Below are 25,823 nucleotides of genomic sequence, written 5' to 3'. Positions count from 1 at the left end.
CAGACCGTGGTACCACCTTCGGCATCGGCGGAGCTCCTACAGGAAATTTTATTCCCGTCGATGGTGTGGGTCGCGCGGTCGTCGTCATCAACATTAGCAGCGCTAAATTTTCTTGTCTGAAATAGGAGGAATGACGGCTTTGGCTGGTTTTGTTGTATTATTGTCAGGGGGTTTTTGTTGACCAAATTTTATTAAATTTGGTCACAATATTCTTTGATATGCTATGAAATGATATCATATTTGATATGAAGTACTAACGATCGGCTACCATCAATGAAAGTGGCTCTTGGGAGCGTTCACAAATTACGTAACGCTTAGATGGGGGAGGAGGGGGGGGGGGTTTGGGCGAAGTGTGACAACCCATACATATTTTTTAGATGCTTCATACAAAAAGTGTGACATAGGGGGGGAGGGAGGTTTGAAAATGCCTAATTTTTGCGTTCCGTAATTAAAGGATCTTCCCTTAAGGTGACTCGGGGAGGCACTACACACCGTGTTATTTTTCCTATCTTTTGTCTTTTTCTAACATTGTCACCTTGTAATTTTGGAGTGGCGTATTTCGGTTTTCAGTTGTTTGATGTAACTGTAAATGTATCAGCATGTAGAATTCGAGTAAGCACGCGCCGGTGATACTTTTTCAAAATCATATTTGTTGTAAGAAAAAAAATTAAGCATTAATGATAATCTATAGTATCAATAGAATTGGCAAATTGCTGAAGGTTTTCCGAATCGATTGATAAGCAAATGTCGAAAATCCATCGAAAGATAAAGACGCTATTAGCGATTGAAATCTATCCTAATTTTTGTGACGGTCTCGAATTTGGAAATTTCCGTTTTAAACCCTGTATCTGAGTCTTCCCCTTAGACGAAGTTTAAGTCAAAAAATCTGTAGCAATCACCAATACTAAGGCCATACAATTTTCTTCATTCATAATGCGAATCAATTGTTTGCATCGTCTCCTTCCGATACTTGCTTTGGATTAAACTACCGACGTTAGCGTTGCGCTTTGAATAAAGTTCATCTCGGAACCGATTTCTTTTTTAATCATCAACAGGAAAAAAAAAATTAGAGTCTCGCGGGAAAATTTCATGTTGTGCCGACAACATCCAAATCGTTGCAAACGCCACATTAGTGAATAAATTGCTGTAGCAATCTTCCGATGACAGCCTATGCTCGGACCGGCACTAATGCTATGATTCCGCTACCGATGCCAAAACAATTATGCTTTGTTCTATGAAGAAAGTTCGTCTAATATCAACATTCTCAATCACTAAAATCATATAACTCCGAATTACGCTAGAAAATTTGACCGAAGAATTTTCCAGCTCCTAACGGTTGCACTTTAAGAAAATTATTCCAACTTAACCTTCCACCCAAATATACTGATGGTCCTGAAAAGAACCGATTAATTGCCACTTTTGTGCCTTATTAACAGCAGCCACTGGGCTGCGCGACCGCCATCCGATGATTCGGCTAACGAACGCCGTCGATTGCCAGATCCGCCGAAGATGGGACACGGATGAAAATGATGTGCTGCTGATTCCACGACCGCCACCACCACCGACCGAAAAAATTTCATCCGCTGAGACAGCCGTTGTCACTGGGACCGCTTCTGGACGCCCTGGTCCGCTCGCCGTGACATCCAGAATGAAAATGACGCGCGCACGCGAAACACGGGGCTTTTATACACAGGGAAAACGAAGCAGTGGATCAAAAGGCCCGTACCTTACTGCAATCTGATGTCCGTGTTGGGGATTTATGAACGGAATTGAATTTTTCACCCGGTTTGGAAAGAAACAACATTTTCAATAGTTTAACGTTGATAATCAATAGTATCAATATAATTGGCAAATTGCTGGAGAGTTTCTGAATCGATTGATAATCAAATGTCGAAAATCCATCGAAAGATAAAGACGCTATTAGCGTTTGAAATCTATCCTAATTTCGTGACGGTTTCGAATTTGGAAATTTCGGTTTTACACCCTGTATCTGAGTCTTCCCCTTAGACGTAGTTTACGTCAAAATAGCATCATGTGCTGTAGGGATGGAGCTATGCTAAAGATAACATTAAATGATTTCATGTCTCCTTATAAAACTTGTCTCATTCGGTGTGGACAATTGTTACCTATGTTCGCACCTTCCAATGATCTTCAACTTTCACTAATCTTGAAACATCAATACTTCGCCAGGATAAGAGTTTCGGTAATTTTCCAGGGGAATAGCACTATTGTATAGTCTGCTGCGTAATGGAAAATATTCGATCTTCAAGTATTGCGTCTGCGGGTCCAGTGCATTAAACAAATTTCACTAATAATCGTGGTCCGCTTCGTTTGGTGAGAACTTGTTTCCACTTCTTCTTCTTCTTCTTCTTCTTCTTATTGGCATTACATCCCCACACTGGGACAGAGCCGCCTCGCAGCTTAGTGTTCATTAAGCACTTCCACAGTTATTAACTGCGAGGTTTCTAAGCCAAGTTACCATTTTCGCATTCGTATATCATGAGGCTAACACGATGATACTTTTATGCCCAGGGAAGTCGAGTCAATTTCCAATCCGAAAATTGCCTAGACCGGCACCGGGAATCTAACCCAGCCACCCTCAGCATGGTCTTGCTTTGTAGCCGCGCATCTTACCGCACGGCTAAGGAGGGCCCCACTGGTTCCACTTAATTCTTACCCAATTTTTTTTTTCAAGTGGTTTTTGTGACAAGCACTTTTTTTAACCAGGACACATTGTTTGGTATTGGTGACAAAATATTATGGAGCTGTGTTATCTGTCGCAACCGTTGCAACCTGGCGAATTGCAATTCCATGTTCCAAGCTTTCAATCGTGATCCTTTATTCGTTCCTTTATTCAAACCTCCTGTGGGGTCTCCGATTAGCCTTGAGAGTAAAAGCATAGGATTTCCAATCCGGAGATGGCGAGTTCCATTCTCGGTCCAGTCTAGGATGTTTTCGGATGGGAAACATTCTCTTGCCACCCAAGATACATACTCATGCAACTTCCTGTTTTGAAAGTGGGCCGTCGTGTCAGGTCTGCAGCCCGGAACAGAAGCTGGACTTCGCGATAGGTCCGAACGAGCTGCCGTGACATCACGAACTCGTGCCTCAAATTTAAGTCTTTGCATATCATACATGATTTTACAGACATTGATAATATATAAAAATAAAATGAGCCGAAAATTAATTTCCAAAATTGGTGTTTTGAAGAACATGATCGCAGAAAATATCATCAACACCTATTAAATAATTGATAACACTGCGATAAATTCCATCAATTTCTCGGCCCACCTCAATTTCTACAATTTTTCAAACACCGCTTAATTTTTCTTAGATTTTTTGTGTGGATTTTTACAAGGGAATAACACAATGTCTCATTAAAACTGAAGTCCACAAACAAGCGAAAATAAAGCGCGTAAAAAGCCACCCTAGTGTAACGTGAGCTTTCACTTGTAAAAAATGTTTCCTAGCTGTGAACTGTGTAAGATGTCATATGGAGACGCATGGTCCCTCTCAATCGTTAGTCGAAAAGTATAAAAATCGCTTGTTGTTGTTTGGAATGGAATTTAAAAGGAAGGCGTTGTGTGCAGAAGAAAATTACTTCAGGTGCGTGCACAAATATGAGAAACATACTTATAAGCATTTCATTCGTTTATTTGTAATATGATGAACATAGGAACCATAAGATGAAAAACAGGAATAGGGTAACGGCTGTATTTTGGACCGGGCTCATATTTTGGACCACCCAGCAGAATTTTGTATTTATATCACACAAAACTAAATAAAACATGCAACATTTAAATGTTATTGCAAAAATAAACTATCCAGACGGTATTTCCTACATTTGTTTCTTATGAAATATTGCAATTATTAAGAATATTTGCACGCATTTACCCATTCTAGCTGGATTAGACCAAAACAAAGACGACATTGTAAAATTTAAGTCAACTTTCAAAAGCTGTAAGTTTATTTGTACATAGATTTAAAACATGTGAATGATGTTGTTGAATTATTACAACCTAATAGGAGCAGTTTCCTATCTCGAGCAAAACATTGTAAGTTTAAAAACAGTATTCTTAGGCATGTCCAAAATAGGTTCATTTTTCATTGAGCCGAACATATTTTCGACATATCTTCTTTTTAAGTTCTAGATCTCTTAAACTTTTGTTTTTACCAACCATTTGTTGCTCTAGTATCAAATCATTCATAAATTACTGTTCATATAGCATTTATAAATTACCGTTCATTGATGTAGAAAAATGAAAAACATTAAAAAATGTCTATTAACCCAACATGTAACTGTTTTTTTTAAATTATTTCCATACGAAAATACTGCCTATGATCGCATATCAGTCCCATCTTTACTAGAATTCCTATCCATATGGGACAAATATGCTATTGTGGGCAGAACAGTTAAGAAAGCTCTATGACAAGAACCAATCTTTGCTAGAGCTCTCCATCCGTGCTGCTTGCCAATGCAACAGAGTTCCGCGTTCTACGATTATGTTTCGTTTTTAAAAAGAATGTCCAAGGAGCAAGAAAGAACCGGGCAACCCACTACTATCAATGGCGCAAATGGAACAGATCTACATAAAAATGTGGCAGGGTAGGAGTGACCAGGTGCATACATCACGGCCATGGGCCGCACGTTTGTTTTGCTTTCATGATGCTGTACCGAGTGGTACTGAAATTGATATTAGTTTCAATACCCTTAGCTTGCAGATATTGTTCTAAGCTTTTGAGTGCTTGTAAAAATGTATTGCTTAACAAGGAATTTCAGAATGAAAAAGCCGAAAATGCTGGAGATCACTAATTTAATCTAATAGTAACATAACTTTGCGAGCAATACAACATTATTTTAGTGGTCCAAAATATGTTCAATAGGTGGTCCAAAATAAAAACAGGCGGTCCAAAATTAAATCTTACATATCTTCAGAATTTATGATAGTTTGGTTCTTTCGGTGGGATTTACATCATTTTTACCTACAAATCCTACCTAGCATTCACAACTTTGTAGTTTCATAGGGAAATGATCAAGCATTATTACAAAATCTAACTTTTATTCGAAAAATTGTTCGGCCATCTCCTAAAGCGGTCCAAAATACCTCCCTTACCCTAGTAACCCCACTAATCGATTCAGTTTGGCATTTCAGTTTGACAGATTTCAAGCAAATGCAAGACATCGTGGATGTATTTATCTTTTGCCAGCCCGCCGTTCAGTCTGGCCTCAAATAACTTATTCGGTAACTTTGGAGGCATTCCTCTAGTCGATAATTCGAATAACATGTTATTATCTTCATCATATGAACACAGTATTACGCAACTTGCGATCAGCCTTGTCTACAAGGTTGCACTTTTCGAATTCATTTTCTATATTCAAAGCATATAGCGCTTATTGCGTCAAATAATTCACCCAGCAATAATTCACAGGATATTTATTTACCGAACAATTTGTTCGTTCTTTTGCTTTACCCCCAGAATGCGCTCGGTGGATGAGATGGCAACGTCCCACATTCTATCCGCCATTGACCCCCTGATGACGGCATCGAGTAACGGCGGTTCGTCGGTGGGTGCGCCGTCCAATGGAACTATGACACAATCGGGCGGCGGTGGTAGCGGAGGAAGCCTGCTCGGTGGCCACGGTGGAGGACGAAGTGGTGGCGGCGGCGGCGGTGGTGGTGGTGGGGCCGGCGGTAGAGAGCAAAACCTTTCGGTCACGCTGGATGATCGTGATCTGTGGCTGCGGTTTCAAAACCTCACCAACGAGATGATTGTCACCAAAAATGGGCGGTAGGTGTTGCTTGATCGAAGAAAATTGAAGACAAGGTTGGACGCGAAGATGTTGAAGTTATTTTTTTTTGCTTGCATTACATCTTTCTCGATAATGGTGATCTACCCAAAGCAGCAATGCAATCGTCGAGCATTTTCCAGCTATTTTGATAGTTTGATTGTCGTTGAATACCTGAGCTTGTGCACTATTAGATGATACTTATTTAATCAGCGAAACGGAACTAGTTAGAGGGATGCTAGTTTGTCATTTGTTAAATATTTGTTGCCAAATACAAATGATCAGATAGTCAGGGAATGGTGATTTCTTGGGAAATGCTCGCTCGTATTGCAAGCGCATGACTGCTAGCAATAGGCATAACTAATTTCTCTTCCTTTTTTGCACATTTCTCGTTCGCTACAGACGGATGTTTCCCGTGGTAAAGGTGACCGCCACCGGTTTGGATCCCACCGCCATGTACACGGTGCTGCTGGAGTTTTCTCAGGTTGACTCGCATCGCTGGAAATACGTCAACGGTGAATGGGTAAGACTGCCGCTACCAGCAATAGCGCTCACCAACCATCTATGTACATAATGGAAATGGAGAAGAATGCATTTTGAGGTTTCGAACGAGAGTGCATCATCATGATCGTTTGATCTGCTGCTCGGATGAATGCAAATATTCCTCAGAAGGGCAGGGCGTTTCTTTTTGCTCAAACACGGTTGCCATGTTTGAGGCCGCGCAGTTAGTTGCACAGCGGACCTTGGGAGTTTTCGAAAGAATGAACATCAACTAATCACAAATAGTTAGTGCTATGGACGTGGCAGTGATATAGAGGCGGCGTGATCGAATGACCGGTACTTGTTTATTCCGTAACGTGGCAAACTATTTACACAGAGCTAATTAATGCACGCTGCAAAGCTGGGAAAAACAAAGTGCAAAGTGTTAATTAGGACGGTGGACTGAAAAGCCTAAGGTATACCGGGGCAAATAATATTTTTTGCCGTATATATTGTTCTTTGGAGCTTCTACGCCATCGAAGCTTACAAGAACATGTTTTGTCAAGAAATGAAAAAAAAAAATGTTTTTGCGAATTCATTTTAGTTCAATTTTGTGTCATCATTATTGACTTTGCACATCCTTTCGATGATATCGAAAGAAGTCAACCATGCTTACGTTTTGGATATGGCGCCAAAAATAGATTTGCCGATTTGCTTATGTTTGTTCAACATTTTATCAAGATAGGGGATATTATTAAGATGCTCTCAGTATGATCGGTTATTCAGGCGATAAATATTCAAGTTATTAAAAAAGCAATAATACGCCAGGGTCGCTTTTTACACATTTTTTACGCGGTTTTCGAGATTTACTGATTTGAAAGTGAATCCTGCATCGCATGAATGAAACATTAATAATTTTGTTCTTCTAACAAACATTTCATAATGAGGAAAAACTGTATAAACTAATCAACATAAAACATCCTGTTCACATAAAGTAAGCGTCTTCATTGGCATTACATCCCCCACTGGGACATTGCCGCCTCGCAGCTTAGTGTTCATTCAGCACTTCCACAGTTATTAACAGCGAGGTTTCTAAGCCAAGTTACCATTTCTGCATTCGTATATCATGAGGCTAACACGATGATACTTTTATGCCCAGGGAAGTCGAGACAATTTCCAATCCGAAAATTGTCTAGACCGGCACCGGGAATCGAACCCAGCCACCCTCAGCATGGTCTTGCTTTGTAGCCGCGCATCTTACCGCACGGCTAAGGAGGGCCCCATAAAGTAAGCGTGCAGCAGAGTTAAGGTAGATGATTGTCACTCCCCACGTCACAAGTTCGATTCTGTTTCTATCACTTTTTCCTATCTTGTTGATATCGTCGTATTGTCAATTAAGTAGTTACGCAGAATTTTTGAAAGTAAAACCAACCTGAGTATTGTTGCTTTCTGATGTATTGTTTGACAGTGACAGTTGGAATGCATGGTTGAAACAAATATTTACGAGAGTTGAATCAACTATCGCGTATGGTTAATTCAACCCTGTTTGTAATTGTATAAACCATAAATCAATGCAAACATATTGTTTAAGCCGCTTGATTCTGCCTTATTTTTCTTCTTTAATGAAGAAGAAAGGAAGAAGCTGGAATAAGGAAGAAAAAGGAAGAAGGAAGAAGGAAGAAGGAAGAAGGAAGAAGGAAGAAGAAAGAAGGAAGAAGGAAGAAGGAAGAAGAAAGAAGGACGATGGAAGAAGGAAGAAGTAAGAAGGAGAAAGGAAGAAGATGGAATAAGGAAGAAAGAGGAATCCTAGCAGCACACATGTTCCACATCGGTTACTGCAACTCATATGTGATCAGATTCAGTTACAGTAAAGTTTTATTTTTTATTAGCGAGACTTTTAGCTCAAGGCTGGCTCGTCTCGTTACAGTAAAGTTGCTACAACCAACCAACCAACCAAGGACAAAGGAAAAAGGAAAAGGAAGAAGGAAGAAGAAAGAAGGAAAAAAGAAAAAGAGAAGGAAAAAGGATAAAGGAAAAAGAAAGAATGAAGAATGAAGAAGAAAGATTGAAGAAGGAATAAGAAAGAAGTGAAAAGGAAAAAGGAATAAGGAAGAAGGAAGAAGAATGAAGGAAGAAGGAATAAGGAAGAAGGAAGAGGGAAGAAGAAAGAAGAAAAAGGGAAGAAGAAAAAAGGAGAAAAAACGGAGGGAAAAAAGAAAAAGGAAAACGGAAGAAGGAAGAACAAAAAAGGAAAAAAAGGAAGAAGAAAGAAGAAAAAATGACGAAGGAAGAAGGTAGAAGGAGAAAACAGACAGAAGAAAGAAGGGAGTAGGGAAAAGGAGAGAGAAGAAGGAAGGAAGAAAGAAAAATGATGGTGGAAGAGAATGGAAGGAAAACGGAGAAGAAAGGAAGAAAGACGAAGGAAGAAAAAAAGCAGAAGAAAGTGGAAATTATTAAAAAGAAGAATAAAGGAGAAGGAAGGAAGGAACGAAACGAAAGAAAATAGATAGAAGAAAGACGGCAAAAAGCAGAAGACAGAAAGCAAAGGGAAAAAGAGAGCAGAAAAAAGAAGGCGAAAAGCAGAAAGTAGAATGAAGAAGACAGGAGGCAGAAAGAAGAAGGAGGAAGATAGAAGGAAGATTGAACATGGAAAGAAAACCCGGATTAATCCACCTAGCGTTGGTGGTGCCTTTCTCGCATTTAGTTAAGACACCAACCTTATATGGGGTTTATATGGTCCGATGTACCATTTTCTTCATAACTTTTAAACGCAATGACCGATCGTTATAAAATTCAATAGTGATCAACAAGGCTTTGTCCCCTGTCGAATGAAACTTGTTGCGAGAAAATCGGTTAAGGATTACTGTACGAAAAGTTGTCTAATGTTTTTTATAGCTTTTGTGCACACACATACACACACATACACACATACATACACACGGACAGACAGACATGTGCTCAGCTCGTCGAGCTGAGTCGATTGGTATATAATACTATGGGCTTCAGAGGCTTCTATAAAAAGTTCGTTTTCGGATTGAAATGATATCCTTTCGGTACAACTTAGTTGTACGAGAAAGGCAAAAAGGAAAATGAAAAAAAATATGGAGATGTTAAAAGGAAAAAGAAAAAGATAATGAGGAAGGAAGAAGGATGAAGAAAAAACTGGAAGAAGGATAAAAGAGAAAAGAAGAAAAAAAATGAAGCTGGAAAAAAATAAAAATACATTAGGCCTTATAACCATCTGGCTCAATAGCCTTCGGCCTAATGGCCTGATATCGCGAAGGACGACTGATGTTATTCCTAGCGTAATTGGGGAATGCTGAGTGTCATACTGAGTGTCATGTTGATAGTCAGTAAAAGATGTAATAATAGAGGAGTTTTCCATAAAAGAATCAAAATTTTTAATTGAAAAAAGAAGTGTGGATAAAAAAATAAAATTAACTATCAATATTTGCAAAACTTATGAGAGATGTTTTTTAAAAAAAATGTATAGCAGACGTAAATACTTTAGGGGATTGAGCTAATATAATGGAGTTAAAATCCAATCAACTTACATATTTACTAACAAGGCAACAAGTATGTCAACATATCAGCTATCAACAATTATGGCTATTTATTTCTTCTAACAAAAATAATTTTGAATCACTATTTAGAGATCTTTATTTAATCCTTCAGGCCCAAATTTTTCTAAGCGATATTACGCAGTAAATTTGACATGTTCCATTTGTTTTCGTGATTAATAATGGAGAACTGACAAAACAAGTTGAAAAATATTTTTTCGGGTTGTACTAGATCATCCAAACTGTACTTGAGTCCGGAATTTGCGATCTACAGCTGCAATGCGAGCTTTTTTCGTCACTCTAAGGCTGGGTATGTATTCAACCATGTCCATAACATATTCTTAAAGATCAAAAGACACGGTCAGATAGTTTTGGGATATCCTGGGTCAACCAAACTGTCCTTGAGTTCAGAACCTGCGATCTACAGCCACGACACTAGATTTTTTTGCCACTAGAAGCTTGGATATGTATTCAACTATATCCATAACATACTCCAACCCCCACTTTAGCTTTTTTCGTTGGTTTAAGCATGGATATGTATTCAACAATGTCCATAATATAATTGTGAATATCAGGAAACATGGTTAGATGGTTTTGGGATATCTTCGGTCATCGAAACTGTCCTTGAGTTCTTGAACTTGTGACCTACAGCTACGACACTAGCTTTTCTCGTCACAAGAAACTTGGATATGTATTCAAACATGTCCATAATATATTCCAGGAGACCAGAAGACATGGTAAGTTGATTTTGGGACATCCTGGGTTATCCGAACCGTCCTTGAGTTCAGAATTTCCTATCTACAGGCACAGCAGTTCATTTTCCTGCTAAATGTAAGCATTTAAAAAATCCGCACGTGCGACTATAACACTGTCACAGTCCAAACACGCTTTATACTGGCTTTTAAAACCTGGGTTATGTATGTATGTATGTAGTTAGCCACCATCCTGGCTAGAGTCTTGCTCTGCATGCGGTTCCACTTGACAGTAAGGCCAAATTTCAATATGATTTTGAATTCAACATATTGCTGTATGAAGGGCCAAAAATGGGGGTGGTGGACCTGTAAGCAGAGACACTTACACGAAACCCACGGGAAAATGAGAATCTCCTTCCAGCAGAATGATCCAACAAAAAGAATAATGAAATTTGCAATACTTGTCAAGTTTTCCACGGGATGGTTTGTTTGAAGAAGGGCGCGTCAACTAGTTAACAACTGTTGGAGAAAAAAGTAATAGACGCGAGCGACTAATACTTCACTTCCTTGACTCCGATTGGCTACCACTTCATTGTCCAGTTGTAACTTAATTGATGCCCTGATGCACCCTCCCAACCCCATTTCATATATTTACAATCAAATTAGTAATATTGTAAGGGAAATTTAGGCATGTGTAGAGAATACATGAAATAGTAATATGGCAGACCATCCAGGAAGGCTACTGTGTTCCAATACGTAACTCTGAAACATCAACTTCATCATTAATTTATTTTATAAATAACTACTTCCTGTAAGCATAACATAATACGGTGGAGAAGTTGAAATATGCCGCAATCACTGAGCCTTGGGTCTGTATCGGAAGAAATATCCATGATGCCATAAGCGGTCGTCAACCCACTGAAAAGTGATTATAGGTATGTATAATATATCATATGTATTATCAATAAAATGAAATAAGTACATGATGAGAAGCATTGTGATGAGTATAAAACAATAGTAGTAAATATTTAGAATACATACAATAGCTTGGGAGCAGAGACCTAAAATGCCCATCAATTAAATTCATGAAAATATCACAATGAGGAAAACAATACTTTCTTAAAAAGGTCTATTGCTGTCCAAAATCGAAGTTTTTCGTCCGACAAGCAAGGATGTTATCGACCATCCAGCAATCCGCATTCGATCATTCAGCAGTCCGCCAATAACCCACTCCAAAAGCTGAACCCCAAAATGTGTCGTACGGTGAACCTCTAGCGCAAAAAAATCGTCTACTACTCTACCCAATGATTCGCTGTCAGAATTCAACCAATAACGGAGCTAGTTGCAGTAACTTAAACTAAATTATTTGAATTTCGTTATAAATTAGTCTAAGTCACTGAAACTATAGCCACAACTCCGTTACTAGCGGAAATAACAAATCATTAAACAGAGTTGCAGAAAAACCTTCGCACCAGAAGTCCACCATACAACACACTTCGAAATTCAGCCCCCGGAATGAGCCACTGACAAACTACTAAACGATCGAACGCGAACTACTAAACTATGAAGAACATCCTTGCCGACAATACTTCTTTCCTTGACTGTGGGTCAAAATGGAGAATCGACCGTATTGAACATGATTAGAGGGAATCCGATAAATATAATAAATAGTTTATCCAAATTTCTTGCCAACATCGTCAGTCAGTTTATGCGTCCATTCTCGTTATAGTCCAGGATATGTCCAGTTAACTGATAATACGAATATTATGAATAGAAAAATAATAAAACTGCATACATTCAAATGTCAAATTACGGTGAACACGAAGATAAATGATTTAAATGTAGAGGGAGGTCCCATTGCTCCGGACACTTTAAAGTGTTCATAATATTGTACGTGGTGAAATCGGGGTAGATAAGCATTGCGTAATCTGGTCATAACTGTAAAACTTTTATTTTAATTCGTGGTGAAATATAATAGAATTTTAAATGATTAACTATATAAAAAATATATAATAATGTATTATGAGAAAAGCTATGTCCATAAACAATGACTAAAAATAACGGTTAATCGTCGCCACTCTTCGTGTTACTTGCTACCTTTCATGTGGACAGGACTGTGCATGATGTTATTTTAGTATCAAAATAGTATAAAATAAATGCGAATATATGAATGAAATTACATATAAATATTTAATATATGAGTATGATACTATGAAAGGAAATGATGAAGTATAGACAGGGTTTTTATTTTTCGTATTTTTCGACAGTATTTTCCATAAGCACTTCTATTGAAGAAGTCTTCGGTTCATAAAAATCTCTGGTGTTCGTTCCGGTCTAGGGTGCTTAATTTTATGAGTTTGAAATAAAAAATAATATTAATACGTTTAATTGATTATATGAATATTATTATTATGTGGATTAAATGAATTAGTTGAATATAATGAATCTATTGAAAATATTGAATATAATGATGGAAGAAATAATTACAAGAAATAAATTACCATTTGCAACATAATGAGTATAATGAATATTGAGAACATATTTTATGTTTTGCCTAAATGTTGCCATAAAGTTGCCTTAAAGCTTCTCACTAACGCGAGTTCATATGATACTACATACTTGGTATTCGGGAGTAAAGTTCTTGAATAAAGAGCTTGAAATGAAAACCAGTATGGAGTTATTTTCCAGTTCCAAACAAAACATATTAGCAGAATATACCTGTAATCTCTAGCGTTAAACACAACTGAATGAAAGATAAAATTAAAAACAATTTACAAAGATGCACATTTGGATTCCGCTTGCTCCCAACAACCACATCGTGTCATAGTTAATACCTAATTAATAAGAACAAAATCATTCTTAACGTAGGGCATTTAATATCTTAGTTACGCAAACACTGATTTTTGCAACTTCTTTTCACCGCATATAGCAGAATAATACAGATTTTCTGTGTATATTAAACAACAAACAACAAAAATATCACTGAATGATTGACTGACAGTTCAGTTCACACTGGAATCCAGCATTTTACGAGCGCTAATGGCCGCCACAATCAAGCTCAGTTTTTGGTGGGGTGGAAACAGTTTGAAGTTTGGGTTGTGTCTTCTAACACAAAAACGATAAGTTTCCATCATCATTATGATTAATTCATGATGATGATGATCGCTACGATGTCAGACGACACAAGCCAAACGTCAAATCGATTACACCCTACCAGAACATGAGTAAAATTGTGGCAGCCATTACCGCACGTAAAATGTTGGATACACAAAAAATCAGCGGACTGTTGACTCCGGACAAGAAAAAGGTTCTGAGGTCTGATAGCAGTTTATTAAACGTTTCAAAACTAGAAAAATACAAGGGGTATGAGACAGTATACTTAATTTATTTTGGGGGAACTTACATTTCAGTGACCTTTTTAGTTTTATGAGTCCAGAACCAACTGTTACGTATGCCTTGTAGGATACTGTGAACTAGATATAGATGTAAGAAATCGTTCTAGATCTAATGATTTACACAGCTTACTTCAGATGTACTTTGTCTCAACTAACTAGCACTGCGAAAACTATATATACTGCGAGTGGGCTTATTGCCTGATGGGAGAGTAAACAGTATTATACTATATATAGGATCGTTGATATAAATGCATATTACGCGTTAGATAATAATTCACTACCTTTTAAATTTCACTTTAGGTTGCACAGTAGCAATAACTTTCAAATAATAATATAAAGTCTAACTAATTAGGAATGCCCCACGTTATTTCATAACATGCCTCGTCACGACGATGACATTCAAGTGTCGCATACGATGTAGACCGGCAGCAATCCATCTGACATTGCATTGTCAAGTTACAAATTGTCCGGGATGCCAGTTGCGTTCTCGCGTTGCAACATCCTCCCCCCGATGGAACCCTCGGTTGAGGTTTCATTGTTCTCCGATATTTCTAAGACTGCTAGTTTAGATGCTGGACGTCGTAGAGTTCCGCCAGAAGTCTGTACTAATGCTTGCCTGACAACACCATCTTTTGCGACGATCACTTCCAAAACTCGCCCTCTGTTCCATTTATTTCGCCTCGTGTCGTCAATGATCAATACTATATCCCCAGGTTCGATATTTTTCGTCTTGCCAAACCATTTCGTTCGTTTAGTTAGTGTTGGTAGGTATTCCAGAACCCAACGTTTCCAGAATCTGTCAAGTTGCCGTTGTAAGGTAATCCAGGAACGCCGAAGTTCTTGTACACCGCTGATTTGTTGTACTGATGGAGGTCGAACTCCCGATGAACTACCGAGCAAGAAATGGTTTGGGGTCAATGCTTCTTGCTCTGATGACTCCAAAGGTAAATAAGTTAGGGGTCGACAGTTGACCAACGATTCAGCTTCCACCAGAAGGGTTTGGAGGGCTTCATCATCCACTCTCTCTTCGCCGTACGCAGCACGCAAAGCAGACTTTACTGATCTCACCATACGCTCCCAACACCCTCCCATATGAGGCGCTCCGGGGGGAATGAAGCGCCAAGTTGTTGAAGCGTTGGTGAATGTTGCAGCCAGACCCAAGTAGATCTGGTTCCGTAGAATACGCTCCGCTCCGTGAAAATTGGTCGCATTGTCGCTGTGGATTTCGAGAGGAGCCCCACGTCGGCCAACAAATCTACGCATACTCAGTATAAACGCTTCCGTAGTAAGGCTGTGGACGACTTCCACGTGAATTGCACGTATAGTCAAACATGTATATAGAGCAACCCAGCGTTTAACGCTACTTCGGCCAACTTTCACAAGCAAAGGACCAAAATAATCCACACCTGTATACGTAAACGGACGAATGAATGGTGATAATCGAGCTTCAGGAAGAGAGGCCATTTGTGGGTAGATCGGTCTCGCTTTCCGGACCTTGCACAACTGGCAGCGACTCACCACATTCCTTACTTCTCTTCGCAGTTGTGGTATACAGTACTTCTGCCGTGCTTCGTTCACAACAGTTTCATGATTGCAATGCTGAAATCTTCTATGCATGTTTTCTATAATAAGCTGTGTGATTTGATGTTTTCTGGGAAGTATTATTGGATTTTTGACGCTATATGTGGCATGTTTAGCAGCTCCTATTCTACCGTCGACGCGAAGCACTCCATTTTTATCGATTTTTGGGTTCAACTGATACAGTGAGCTTGTTTTTCTCACTGATTTAGACATCGTTCGATCAGTTGTTTGTGTGACAGTCATGATGCCTATTTCCTCTGCATAAACATCTCGTTGTGCTTGCTTGAATAATGTGATTTCAGCTTTCTTTAGTTCATTTTGAGTTAGATGATAACTGAGTCGATCCGCCGGTATTCTGCGCGTATTTATGAGAAACCTGTGTACGTACGCAGTTGCCCGCAACAGTTTGTTCCATGATGAAAAACGTTTCACGTCAATTACCGCTTCTGATGGAAGCAACTCATGATGAAGATGGCATGCTTTCAATTCTTCCTCGTTGTCATTCTCTGGAGGCAAAGAAGTTTCCCAGTGTGTTTCAGGAAATTGAAGAAACTTCGGGCCACTGAACCAGCTGCTGTTCTTGTTGAAGTATGGCCCCACACCCCATTTTGTTGCTTCGTCTGCTGAGTTTGTTTTAGATCGCGTCCATCTCCAGTCTTCACGTTTCGTAGTCTCTAGAATTTCTCCCACGCGATGAGAAACAAACGGACGATATTGGTGTGGATCTTTATGAATCCAAGAGTAAGCCGTACTTGAGTCAGTCCAAAGAAAGCGTTGAGCAATTGGAAGTGTATGACCTTCCTCTACTAGTTTCATCATACGCGTTCCCAGGACACAAGCCTGAAGTTCTAGCCTAGGGATGCTCATTGGCTTGAGCGGGGCTACTTTTGCTTTGCCAGCTACCAAAGCAACTTCGATTTCTCCCGAGGCATTGACGATACGGAAGTAGCAGGCGCAGGAAAAGGCTAATGGACTAGCATCAACGAATATATGAAGTTGAATGTTCGCTAAACTGTTGGTGTCTGGATGTCGAAAATAGCATCTTGGAATGCTGATTCGCTCTATGTCGTGAATTACACCAATCCATTTCAGCCAATCCTTGAAAATATTGTCATCGACTTGTTCGTCCCATCCGATCCTAGCACGCCATACGTCTTGGATAAGAATTCTACCGAATATCAGGTACGGCGATAGAAGACCCAGGGGGTCAAAAAGCGTCATTACGCATTGCAAAATCTGTCGCTTGGTTGGCCTTGCCTTTTCCTCGATGAGTTTTTTAATATTTTCCCGCATAGCCGTTTCGAAGTAGATTATGTCTTCTTCACTTCTCCAAAGCATCCCCAAAACGCGTTCAGATGTTATATTGTTTTCTAGGTTCAAGCTTTTAACTGTTCGGTTTTGCCTTTCGCCCAGATGTTCCAGAACCGCCGTACTGTTTGAGCACCAATTGCGAATTTCAAATCCACCTCGTTTGTGTACTTCCCGAACCTCAGCAGCTACTCCTTGAGCCTGTTCTGCAGTTAGAAAGCTGTCAAGGTAATCGTCCACGTAATGGTTGTGAAGGATTCCTTCGACGGCTCTCGGAAAGTATTCAATAAATCTCTTGGCATTTTCGTTCTTGACAAACTGTGCTGTCGCTGGCGAGCTTGTTGAACCGAAGGTCGCTACATCCATTACCATTATGTCAGGTTCATGTGAGGAATCGGGTGACCACAGGAAACACTGCGCATAACGATCAGATTGGATTATGGATATCTGGTGAAACATTTCTTTAATGTCACCGACTACAGCTATTTGAAGCTGCCGAAATCTAAACACTACTGCTGGCAGAGACGAAAGTTGGTCGGGGCCTTTCAACAGCATGCTATTCAGTGATACTCCGTCGACTTTAGCTGATGCGTCCCATATTAATCTAATCTTTGAGGGTTTCTTTGGGTTAACTACTGCTCCCAGAGGTAGAAACCACATACGCCGAGGGTCTACTGATGCTAGTTCTTCTACTGTTGCTCTGTGGGCGTATCCTTTGTCCACGTACTCCTGAATTTGTCTTTCAAGTGCGTCCTTTAAGGTAGGATCTTTACTCATCCTACGTTGCAAACACTGCAATCTCCTGAAAGCCATGGGGTAACTGTTTGGTAACTCGAACTCGTCATACCTCCACAGGAGGCCTGATTCATACCGTTCGCCCAGTGGTACGGTGGTTCGTTCCAGTATGTCCAGAGCTCGTCGCTCTTCTTTCGAAAGACTATTCGCTGGTGAACAGGTGCCTATCTCTTCCATTGTGAAATATGCGTCGATTGTTTCTTCCATTTTACTTTGGTCGCCGCACTCACAGACATGGTGGTATACGTTTTCTTGAGGCCTTCTTCTTTCGCCACCATAGATACACCAACCCAAGCGTGTTTTTACTGCCACTGGATGCCCTTCTCCTCCCTCACGCACTTTCAATGGTAGAGCTAGCTTGAGGTGATCAATGCCAATCAGCAATCGTGGAGTTGCGTTACTGTATTCCGCTATTGGAACTCCCCGGAGATGGGAGTAGTGTTGTTTCATTACATGTATCGGCAGCGTTTGCGTAGGTAGGTCTAGAGAGGGAATAGTTCCAACATCACTCATCCAAAACCGTTTACCCTTCTTCAACCCCGATATCTCAAATGCGATCCTTCGTGATTGCTTCTCTTCGCGGGTAACGTTGCCGGTCCATTTCAAGCATAGTGGATATTCGTACCCTTCAGCACCCAATTTATCTGCCAGACTGTCTTCTATCATTGTCAGAGAAGATCCTTCGTCTAAGAAGGCGTATGTATCGATACTCCCTGATCGACCATAGAGAGTTACTGGAATAATGCGGAAGAGAAGTTCCCTAAACTCGAACTGATGTACGTGATGCTCGACTTCCTCTTTGTTCTGCACTACAGCTGCGGGTGAGTGTAGAAGGGGATGATGGCGGAACTGGCAACCATCTACGCCGCAACGATTTGTGCTGCGGCAGGTTCTACGCCCGTGTCCAAACAGACAGGTGCGGCACAATCCATGTTCGTGAATCTGTTTCCATCGTTCATCCACTGTCAAATTCCGAAAGACTCTACATTCCCGTGTGCGATGCCCTGTTTGACGACAGAATGAGCATATGATGTTCTTTGAGTATAGAGGGTCGCTTTGCTGTTCTCGTTCCTGAGCGTTTCCTTCGGCTGCATTGTGTATGAGACTTCGATCGGTGTATTGCTTCTCCCGTCTCAATGGACGCTCATTTGGCGAAAACGTTGATACGCTGTAGGCGTCTTCTACGATCCGTTCCATAAACAGGCTGAATGTTTCTAGGTTGACTTCGTCGGCGTGTCTACGATAACTCGCCCATTTCATTTTATAATCCACGGGCAGCTTATTTACTAAATCCTTAAGTAGAGTCGGATTCTCCAAGTGTTCAAGCATTTCTGCTGCGATAATATGGTCGCATAGCCCTTGGACCGTTGTTCCAAACTCGATTAATGTATCAAGTTTATCGGCTTTCAGGGTTGGTGATGTTCTGACCTTTTCGATCAATGAGTCAATCAGCAAATCAGCACGACCGAAGCGCCTCCGCAGTGACTCTATCACGTGAGGGACGGATGCTGGAAGAATCAGCCTGCTTCTTACTGACTCCCAGGCAGCACCTCTCAGACAGCGTTGTAAGCGAATCATGTTTTCTCCTTCGCTATACCCACAAGCTTCCGAGGTGTAATTATAGTTGCTAATGAAAACAGGCCAGTCGGCTGGGTCCCCAGAGAACACTGGCAAGTCGCGAGGAAGGACCTGTCTGGCTGCTAACTGCTCATGAGTCGGTGCAATCTTGACCGAAGTTCCCAGGTTTGGTGTCATTGAGGGGGCAACACTGGGCACGTACTGCTGATTCATGTTCGACGGGAAACTCTTGTTGTTCTCATGCTCTTTAGCAGGAGGCACCTCGAACCTCTGATGTCCAGTGATATCTGTTGTTTTCATAAGATGTTGCCTATAGTGTACACCTGCTGCCCCGGTAATAGCAAAACATGAAGCACCACCGGTTTTATGTTGTTCAATAGCATCTGGTTTCACACCTCGTTTTTCGGATCGGGCCAGACCTGTTTCCTTCAGGTTAGATTTCTGCTTCGCTGCTGGAATATTGTGCGATGACTCTTGATAATTTTTCGGAATAGTGCCTCTTCCCGCCGTTAGTGGAGTCTTGTGACCTTCGGATACCTTATGTAGTTCGATCTGCAGATTTTCTAGCTGATTTTGTAGAGCTTCGATCTGCTTCCGAGAATTTTCCTGGTTCTGCTTCAGTTTTGTTTGCAAGTCCTGAACAAGCTTCGATTCCACCGGGTCCTGCCATGTCTGCGATTGGGTTTCTTGCACCTGCAACGATTGAGCGTCCTGCTGGGGAATACCTCCCACTGCGCCCTCATCCTCGATTACAGGTTCACCAGTGCTCGCATGCTCGCGAACCCATTGCCCGGTACGCGTGTTACTACCACTACGGCGACTGCGAACGCTCCGACTTTCATCAGCTTCATGTACAGACAGCAAATGGCGTTTTTGCTCAAAATGTTTCCGCTGCATTTCGTGTTCCCTTAGCATCTGATGCCTCTCTAGTTGTTGTTGCTCCGCTAGGAGTGCAAGATGTTCTTCCCGGCGGCGTCGCTGGCTAGGCGTTGTGGACCCTGCAGATGATGCCACTGATTCTACGATGTTCGCGTCCGGAAGACATCGCGGACAAACCCAATCACGACTTGCTACAGATGCTGTGACTCCAGCACATGAAAAGTGCCACCATTTGTTGCACTTATCGCAACACACGAAATCATCAGCCGTGTGGGGCCTGGTGCAAGCAGCGCATCCAGACTTGATTGGCTCGGGTGTACAGTTCGCCATGAAATTTTTGAAGATTGTTGACTCCGGACAAGAAAAAGGTTCTGAGGTCTGATAGCAGTTTATTAAACGTTTCAAAACTAGAAAAATACAAGGGGTATGAGACAGTATACTTAATTTATTTTGGGGGAACTTACATTTCAGTGACCTTTTTAGTTTTATGAGTCCAGAACCAACTGTTACGTATGCCTTGTAGGATACTGTGAACTAGATATAGATGTAAGAAATCGTTCTAGATCTAATGATTTACACAGCTTACTTCAGATGTACTTTGTCTCAACTAACTAGCACTGCGAAAACTATATATACTGCGAGTGGGCTTATTGCCTGATGGGAGAGTAAACAGTATTATACTATATATAGGATCGTTGATATAAATGCATATTACGCGTTAGATAATAATTCACTACCTTTTAAATTTCACTTTAGGTTGCACAGTAGCAATAACTTTCAAATAATAATATAAAGTCTAACTAATTAGGAATGCCCCACGTTATTTCATAACATGCCTCGTCACGACGATGACATTCAAGTGTCGCATACGATGTAGACCGGCAGCAATCCATCTGACATTGCATTGTCAAGTTACAAATTGTCCGGGATGCCAGTTGCGTTCTCGCGTTGCAACACAAGGGGGATTTTTGTATTATACTTGAATTTTTAGAATGAATAGTCACGACTTTTATATATATTTTATATATTTAATTTATAGCTCCTGAGCGATCATACTATAAAACGGCTCACTGTATGAATCAATACAAGCAGCACATATAGCTCATTGGTCTTACCTTGTCAGCACATATAGCTCATTGGTCTTACCTTGAATGGAACCATACTTATCCTTTGCCCGGGGCACTAACTCAGCGAGCATATCTTGATCTCTTCCTTACAATTGCGACCGCCAGAGTACTAGCTCCAAATTGAAGTCCAAACGAATAGTAGTTCCCGTAGTCCACTCTAGCTCGACCATGTCGTTGGCGATAAAGGTGTTAGTGCCTTCTCCTTCGACGGATGCTTAATTCTTGTTCCAACCACCGTTGAGCTTTTTTGATGAAATTGCCACTATAGAGAGAATCTTGTGGAACCGGAACGACAATAAAAAAATGGAAACCACAACTTGTGGAAAAAATTGTAAAATTTTGACATGAGGTGAAAAAACGACCGTTCACGCGCACAGCCTACTCACGATGCTTTTAAAACCTGGGTTATATGCCGAAAAGGCAAAATATAGTGCTAATGGTTACTTTGGGTATCCGACACTCAACGCTCCAATATATCGGCACCAACATTTCAAATTTTCTCAAAGTTACTATATGTATGTGATAATTACAAATCCCGATCTCAAAGCAGTTTGGATTGTCTAGAATATCTCAAAACCAATTTACGATATCCGTTGACCTCCCGGGAGGTGTGATGGATATAATTGAACGAATATTGAAGCTCTGAGTATAGAAAAGAGCTTCTAAGCAGCTGTAGAACTCAAGTCCCAAACTCAATGACAGTTTGGATTGCCCAGAATATCTCATAACTATCTTACCATACCCGTTGACCATAAGGGAGGTGTAATGGATATAATTGAACGAATATTGAAGGTTTGAGTTTGGAAAAGAGCTTGTGAGCAGCTGTAGAACTCAAGTCCCGAACTCAATGACAGCCCAGAATATCTCATAACTATCATACTTGAATTATCTTACGATATCCGTTGACCTCCCGGAAGGTGCAATGGATATAATTGAACGGACTTTGAAGCTCTGAGTATCGAATAAAGCTCCTAAGCAGCTGTAGAACTCAAGTCCCGAACTCAATGACAGTTTGGATTGCCCAGAATATATCATAACTATCTTACCATATCCTTTGACCCCCTGGGAGGTGCAATGAATATAATTGAACGGATGTTGAGACTTTGAGTACCGAAAAAAGCTTCTAAGTAGCTGTAGATCTCAAGTCCTGAACTAAAGGACAGTTTGGATTTCCCAGAATATCTCATAACTATCTTACCATATCCGTTGACCTCCCGGGAGGTGTAATGGATATAATTGAACGGATATTGAAGTTTTGAGTACCAAAAAGAGCTTTTAAGCAGTTGTAGATCTCAAGTCCCGAACTCAATGACAGTTTGGATTGCCTGGAATATCTCAAAACTATTCTAGGATATCCTTTGACCTCCGGGGAGGGGTAATGGATATAGTTGAATGCATATTGAAGCCTTCAGTACTGAAAAACGAATTTCTTGCAGCTGTAGATTTCAAGTCCTAAACTAAAGGAATGTTTGGATGGCCTAGGACGTCCAAGCACAGAGAACAGACGTTCATCTTCATTCGCGTGCTTGTGTAAAAGTTTGTACTGGTCATTTTGAAGTATGTCGTTATGCCCCCGTTGCGCGGTGCTAGTGTGCTGATAAATATGGTTAAAATTTGCCGTATTTTACTTTTTAGCGCTAGTGTTCATTCTGAATCGCTCCAAGGCTCGCTCCTAGGTGGCAGCACTACATTGCTTATGTAGTGTATGCCAACGCCATCACTTAGTGAGATTGAGTTTTTATGTCGGGCAGCCTGCGTTGGCGGCGCTGAGGTGCGATTTAAATCTTTACAGACGTTTTTAACGAAATTTTGTTCGAGCATCCATGTCTGTTCTCTGTGGTCCAAGGAAGTTGAAAAATGGTAACTCTACGGATACGTTTGAATAAAAACCTTTTTTTTTAAAACAATGCCAATACACCTGAAATTTTCTCTTTCGTAACTTCACCGTGTTCATGACGTTCTAGGTTGTCGTTGGGCCTTGATTGCCCATTCTCTGATAGTGGAATTAATTTCAAGCATTTTGCTGAAGAGAGTGTTCACTTTTATCCATCGTGTGATTAAATACATCCATTTTTCTGCTGGGGTCATATATGACCCCGTGGGCCTGAAAGGGTTAAACCGTTTCGATAATACTTGAACATAAATCTGGTTTATTGGTGACTTTATCGAAAAACAATGTTTCTTTTATCGCAGCTAGCCGTCAGCGTGATGAAATTATGATCGGCAGTGCGCCGACCCATTATTTTCGATAAAATTGTTTTGAACGCGGTTTTTGGGATTTACACGGAACGTATCCCCCGCGTAAAAATCGACTGCATTGTTATGTGAATACGCCCTGATTTGGCTAAAAATGTTCGTCAAATAACCGTCGCTATAAATATTTTTTTGACTTTCTCGTACAACAAAGTTTTTTTACTCGTAACAGGTTTCATCTGGCGGGAAATCCTGTCCCATTATTTGTTATTGAAAATAGGCCAGATCGAACTATGGGATCAGAAACTATGACCAAAACACTATTTGTTATGCACAAAACACGTTAAAAATCACACATTCATTTTTTTTAGTATTTTTTGCATGAGAGCTAGGTGGATTAATCAGGGTTTTTGTTTCAATTATTTTCCAGGTTGCTGGTGGAAAAGCGGAAGCCCCTCCTCCAAACCCAGTTTACGTCCATCCGGAGTCTCCTAACTTTGGTCAGCACTGGATGAAGGAGCCAATCTCGTTCGCGAAGGTTAAACTAACAAACAAAACCAACGGCAACGGTCAAATTATGTTAAACTCGCTGCATAAGTACGAACCACGAGTACATCTAGTCCAAGTTGTGTCCGAGCAGCGAGAGCAGAGGAATGTCCACACTTATCCTTTTCCGGAGACACAGTTCATCGCTGTAACGGCTTATCAAAACGAGGAAGTAACTTCACTCAAAATCAAATATAATCCTTTTGCTAAGGCTTTCCTCGATGCAAAGGAACGTCCCGATTCGGTATATTCCAGGGAAAACTCAACCTACGGTTGGTTGAATTTCCACCCATCTTACGCTACAGCTCAATCTCCTCTTCCGAATGCCGAACGTTATCAGCACAGCACAATTCGTACGAATCGAGTGGCTCCCTACACGACTCAGCGATCGCGCAGCACTAGTGGGAGCGCTTCTCCCCAAACGCCATACATACCATTGGAACCGGTTTCATCGCCTGTCTTTTCCTCCTACTCGAGCCCATGGCAATCGCAACCAACAGCTGCCACAGGTTCCTATTGGACTAGTCAAACCACCAATCCGGGGAGTCCCAATTCGATAGCTCCAAACATTTCACCCACTCCTTCAAACGGATCTCCCAATTATGCGCAATCTTCGCCAACCTACTCATCACATCACCTGTCGTCGCATAACAGCCAATATACTCCGACGTCCAGCTCGGCTGCCACCCCTTCAGCTCAAATAGATGTATATCAACCGAATGTGAGTCCTCAGCAGATCTACGCTCCAGCTGGGCATCAAGTACGCATAATTTCAATCCCATATCACGCTAGATATTAAGCTTAATTCTACTTACAGATTTACCACCCTACTCCCACCGTTTCACCCAACCATCAGCTGTACGGGAATGTTCTGAATGCACCAACGATTACCAACATCGGTTACTCTACGACCTGGCATGGAGCCAGCGACTACAGTGTCTACCAGAGCTCTTATCACTACCCGACAGCGGAGTACATCCCTATGATAGGGGAAATTGGGTATGACAGACTAGCGCAATGTTTTTTTTCCAAAATACTAAAAAACATCTTTCTCACCAGAACCTACAACCATCCGACGGAGATAACGGAGCTCACACCGGTTCCGGTATCCCACCACCATCGGACCCACGAACCCCTGGCTGCATCGTCCCCAGTTCCCATCCAATACCACCACGGGCATCATCCGACGGCTGGCTCGACGGAAAGTGCCCTGATGGGCAGTGGGAGTGCCGTAAGCCATCACCACCACTGTTCCGACAACCATTCACCGGAGCCGAACCATGGCAGTGGGAACACGCTGCCGGGATCTCCGGGAACAGCCACGGCTGTCACTATTCAGCAAAGTCCGACACGAAGCGGCTCGACGGGGGCTTGGACACCGTTGACTCCGCCGCAGCAAACGTCGCACATCTGAAAGTTATGGTACGGTGCGTTGCGCGCCGTTTCTTCTAGCTATTATGTACCGGTAGGGTACTTGTTTAAAATGTGTAGGTAGAGATCTGTTTTGGAAATGTTCTTTTAAAATTATGAAAAATAGACCTAGTGAAATGTTTTCCATTAAAAAGTAAGTTTTAAGCAAATTAGTTACGGTTTAGATATGTATAAAAAGTAAGAGCAGATTGTTCCATAGTTGTTTAGGAATAAAAATACTGTGTAAATCAATGCAAAATACTAAGACTTTCTCTCATCCAGTTCTTATTTGGGGACGGATTACTCAACAAACGAAAATATTTATTTTTGGCTTATGTCTTTTTCACTTCAACTGCGCATAACCAGTTTACTTCTTTACTTTCTCTATTGGGCTATCTGCTGAATGCTATATCATCTGCCTTTAATTCTACTGACATTTGAAATTCGTTGGAAACGCAAATCAACTAAGGCTGGAAATGGGGATGAATTTC

At 40.9% G+C, this 25,823-nt stretch overlaps 1 protein-coding gene across 1 annotated transcript in view; it reads left to right on the top strand.

The window, feature by feature from the left end:
- LOC134223948 (T-related protein) overlaps positions 1–25,582 on the top strand; it is a 49,706-nt gene extending 24,124 nt beyond the window's left edge. Inside the window, exons 2-6 of the mRNA XM_062703173.1 lie at positions 5,479–5,790; positions 6,191–6,311; positions 23,807–24,682; positions 24,740–24,921; positions 24,982–25,582. Of these exons, the coding sequence (XP_062559157.1) occupies positions 5,480–5,790; positions 6,191–6,311; positions 23,807–24,682; positions 24,740–24,921; positions 24,982–25,336 (1,845 nt within the window). The 5' untranslated portion in view covers position 5,479 and the 3' untranslated portion in view covers positions 25,337–25,582. The remainder of the gene's footprint in view (positions 1–5,478; positions 5,791–6,190; positions 6,312–23,806; positions 24,683–24,739; positions 24,922–24,981) is intronic.
- The last annotated feature ends 241 nt before the right edge of the window (positions 25,583–25,823 follow it).

Source organism: Armigeres subalbatus, chromosome 3, assembly GCF_024139115.2.
Source record: "Armigeres subalbatus isolate Guangzhou_Male chromosome 3, GZ_Asu_2, whole genome shotgun sequence".
Taxonomy (NCBI): Eukaryota; Metazoa; Arthropoda; class Insecta; order Diptera; family Culicidae; genus Armigeres; species Armigeres subalbatus.
The sequence above is the reverse complement of the archived record's forward strand: the minus strand, read 5'-3'. Positions and strand labels throughout refer to the sequence as shown.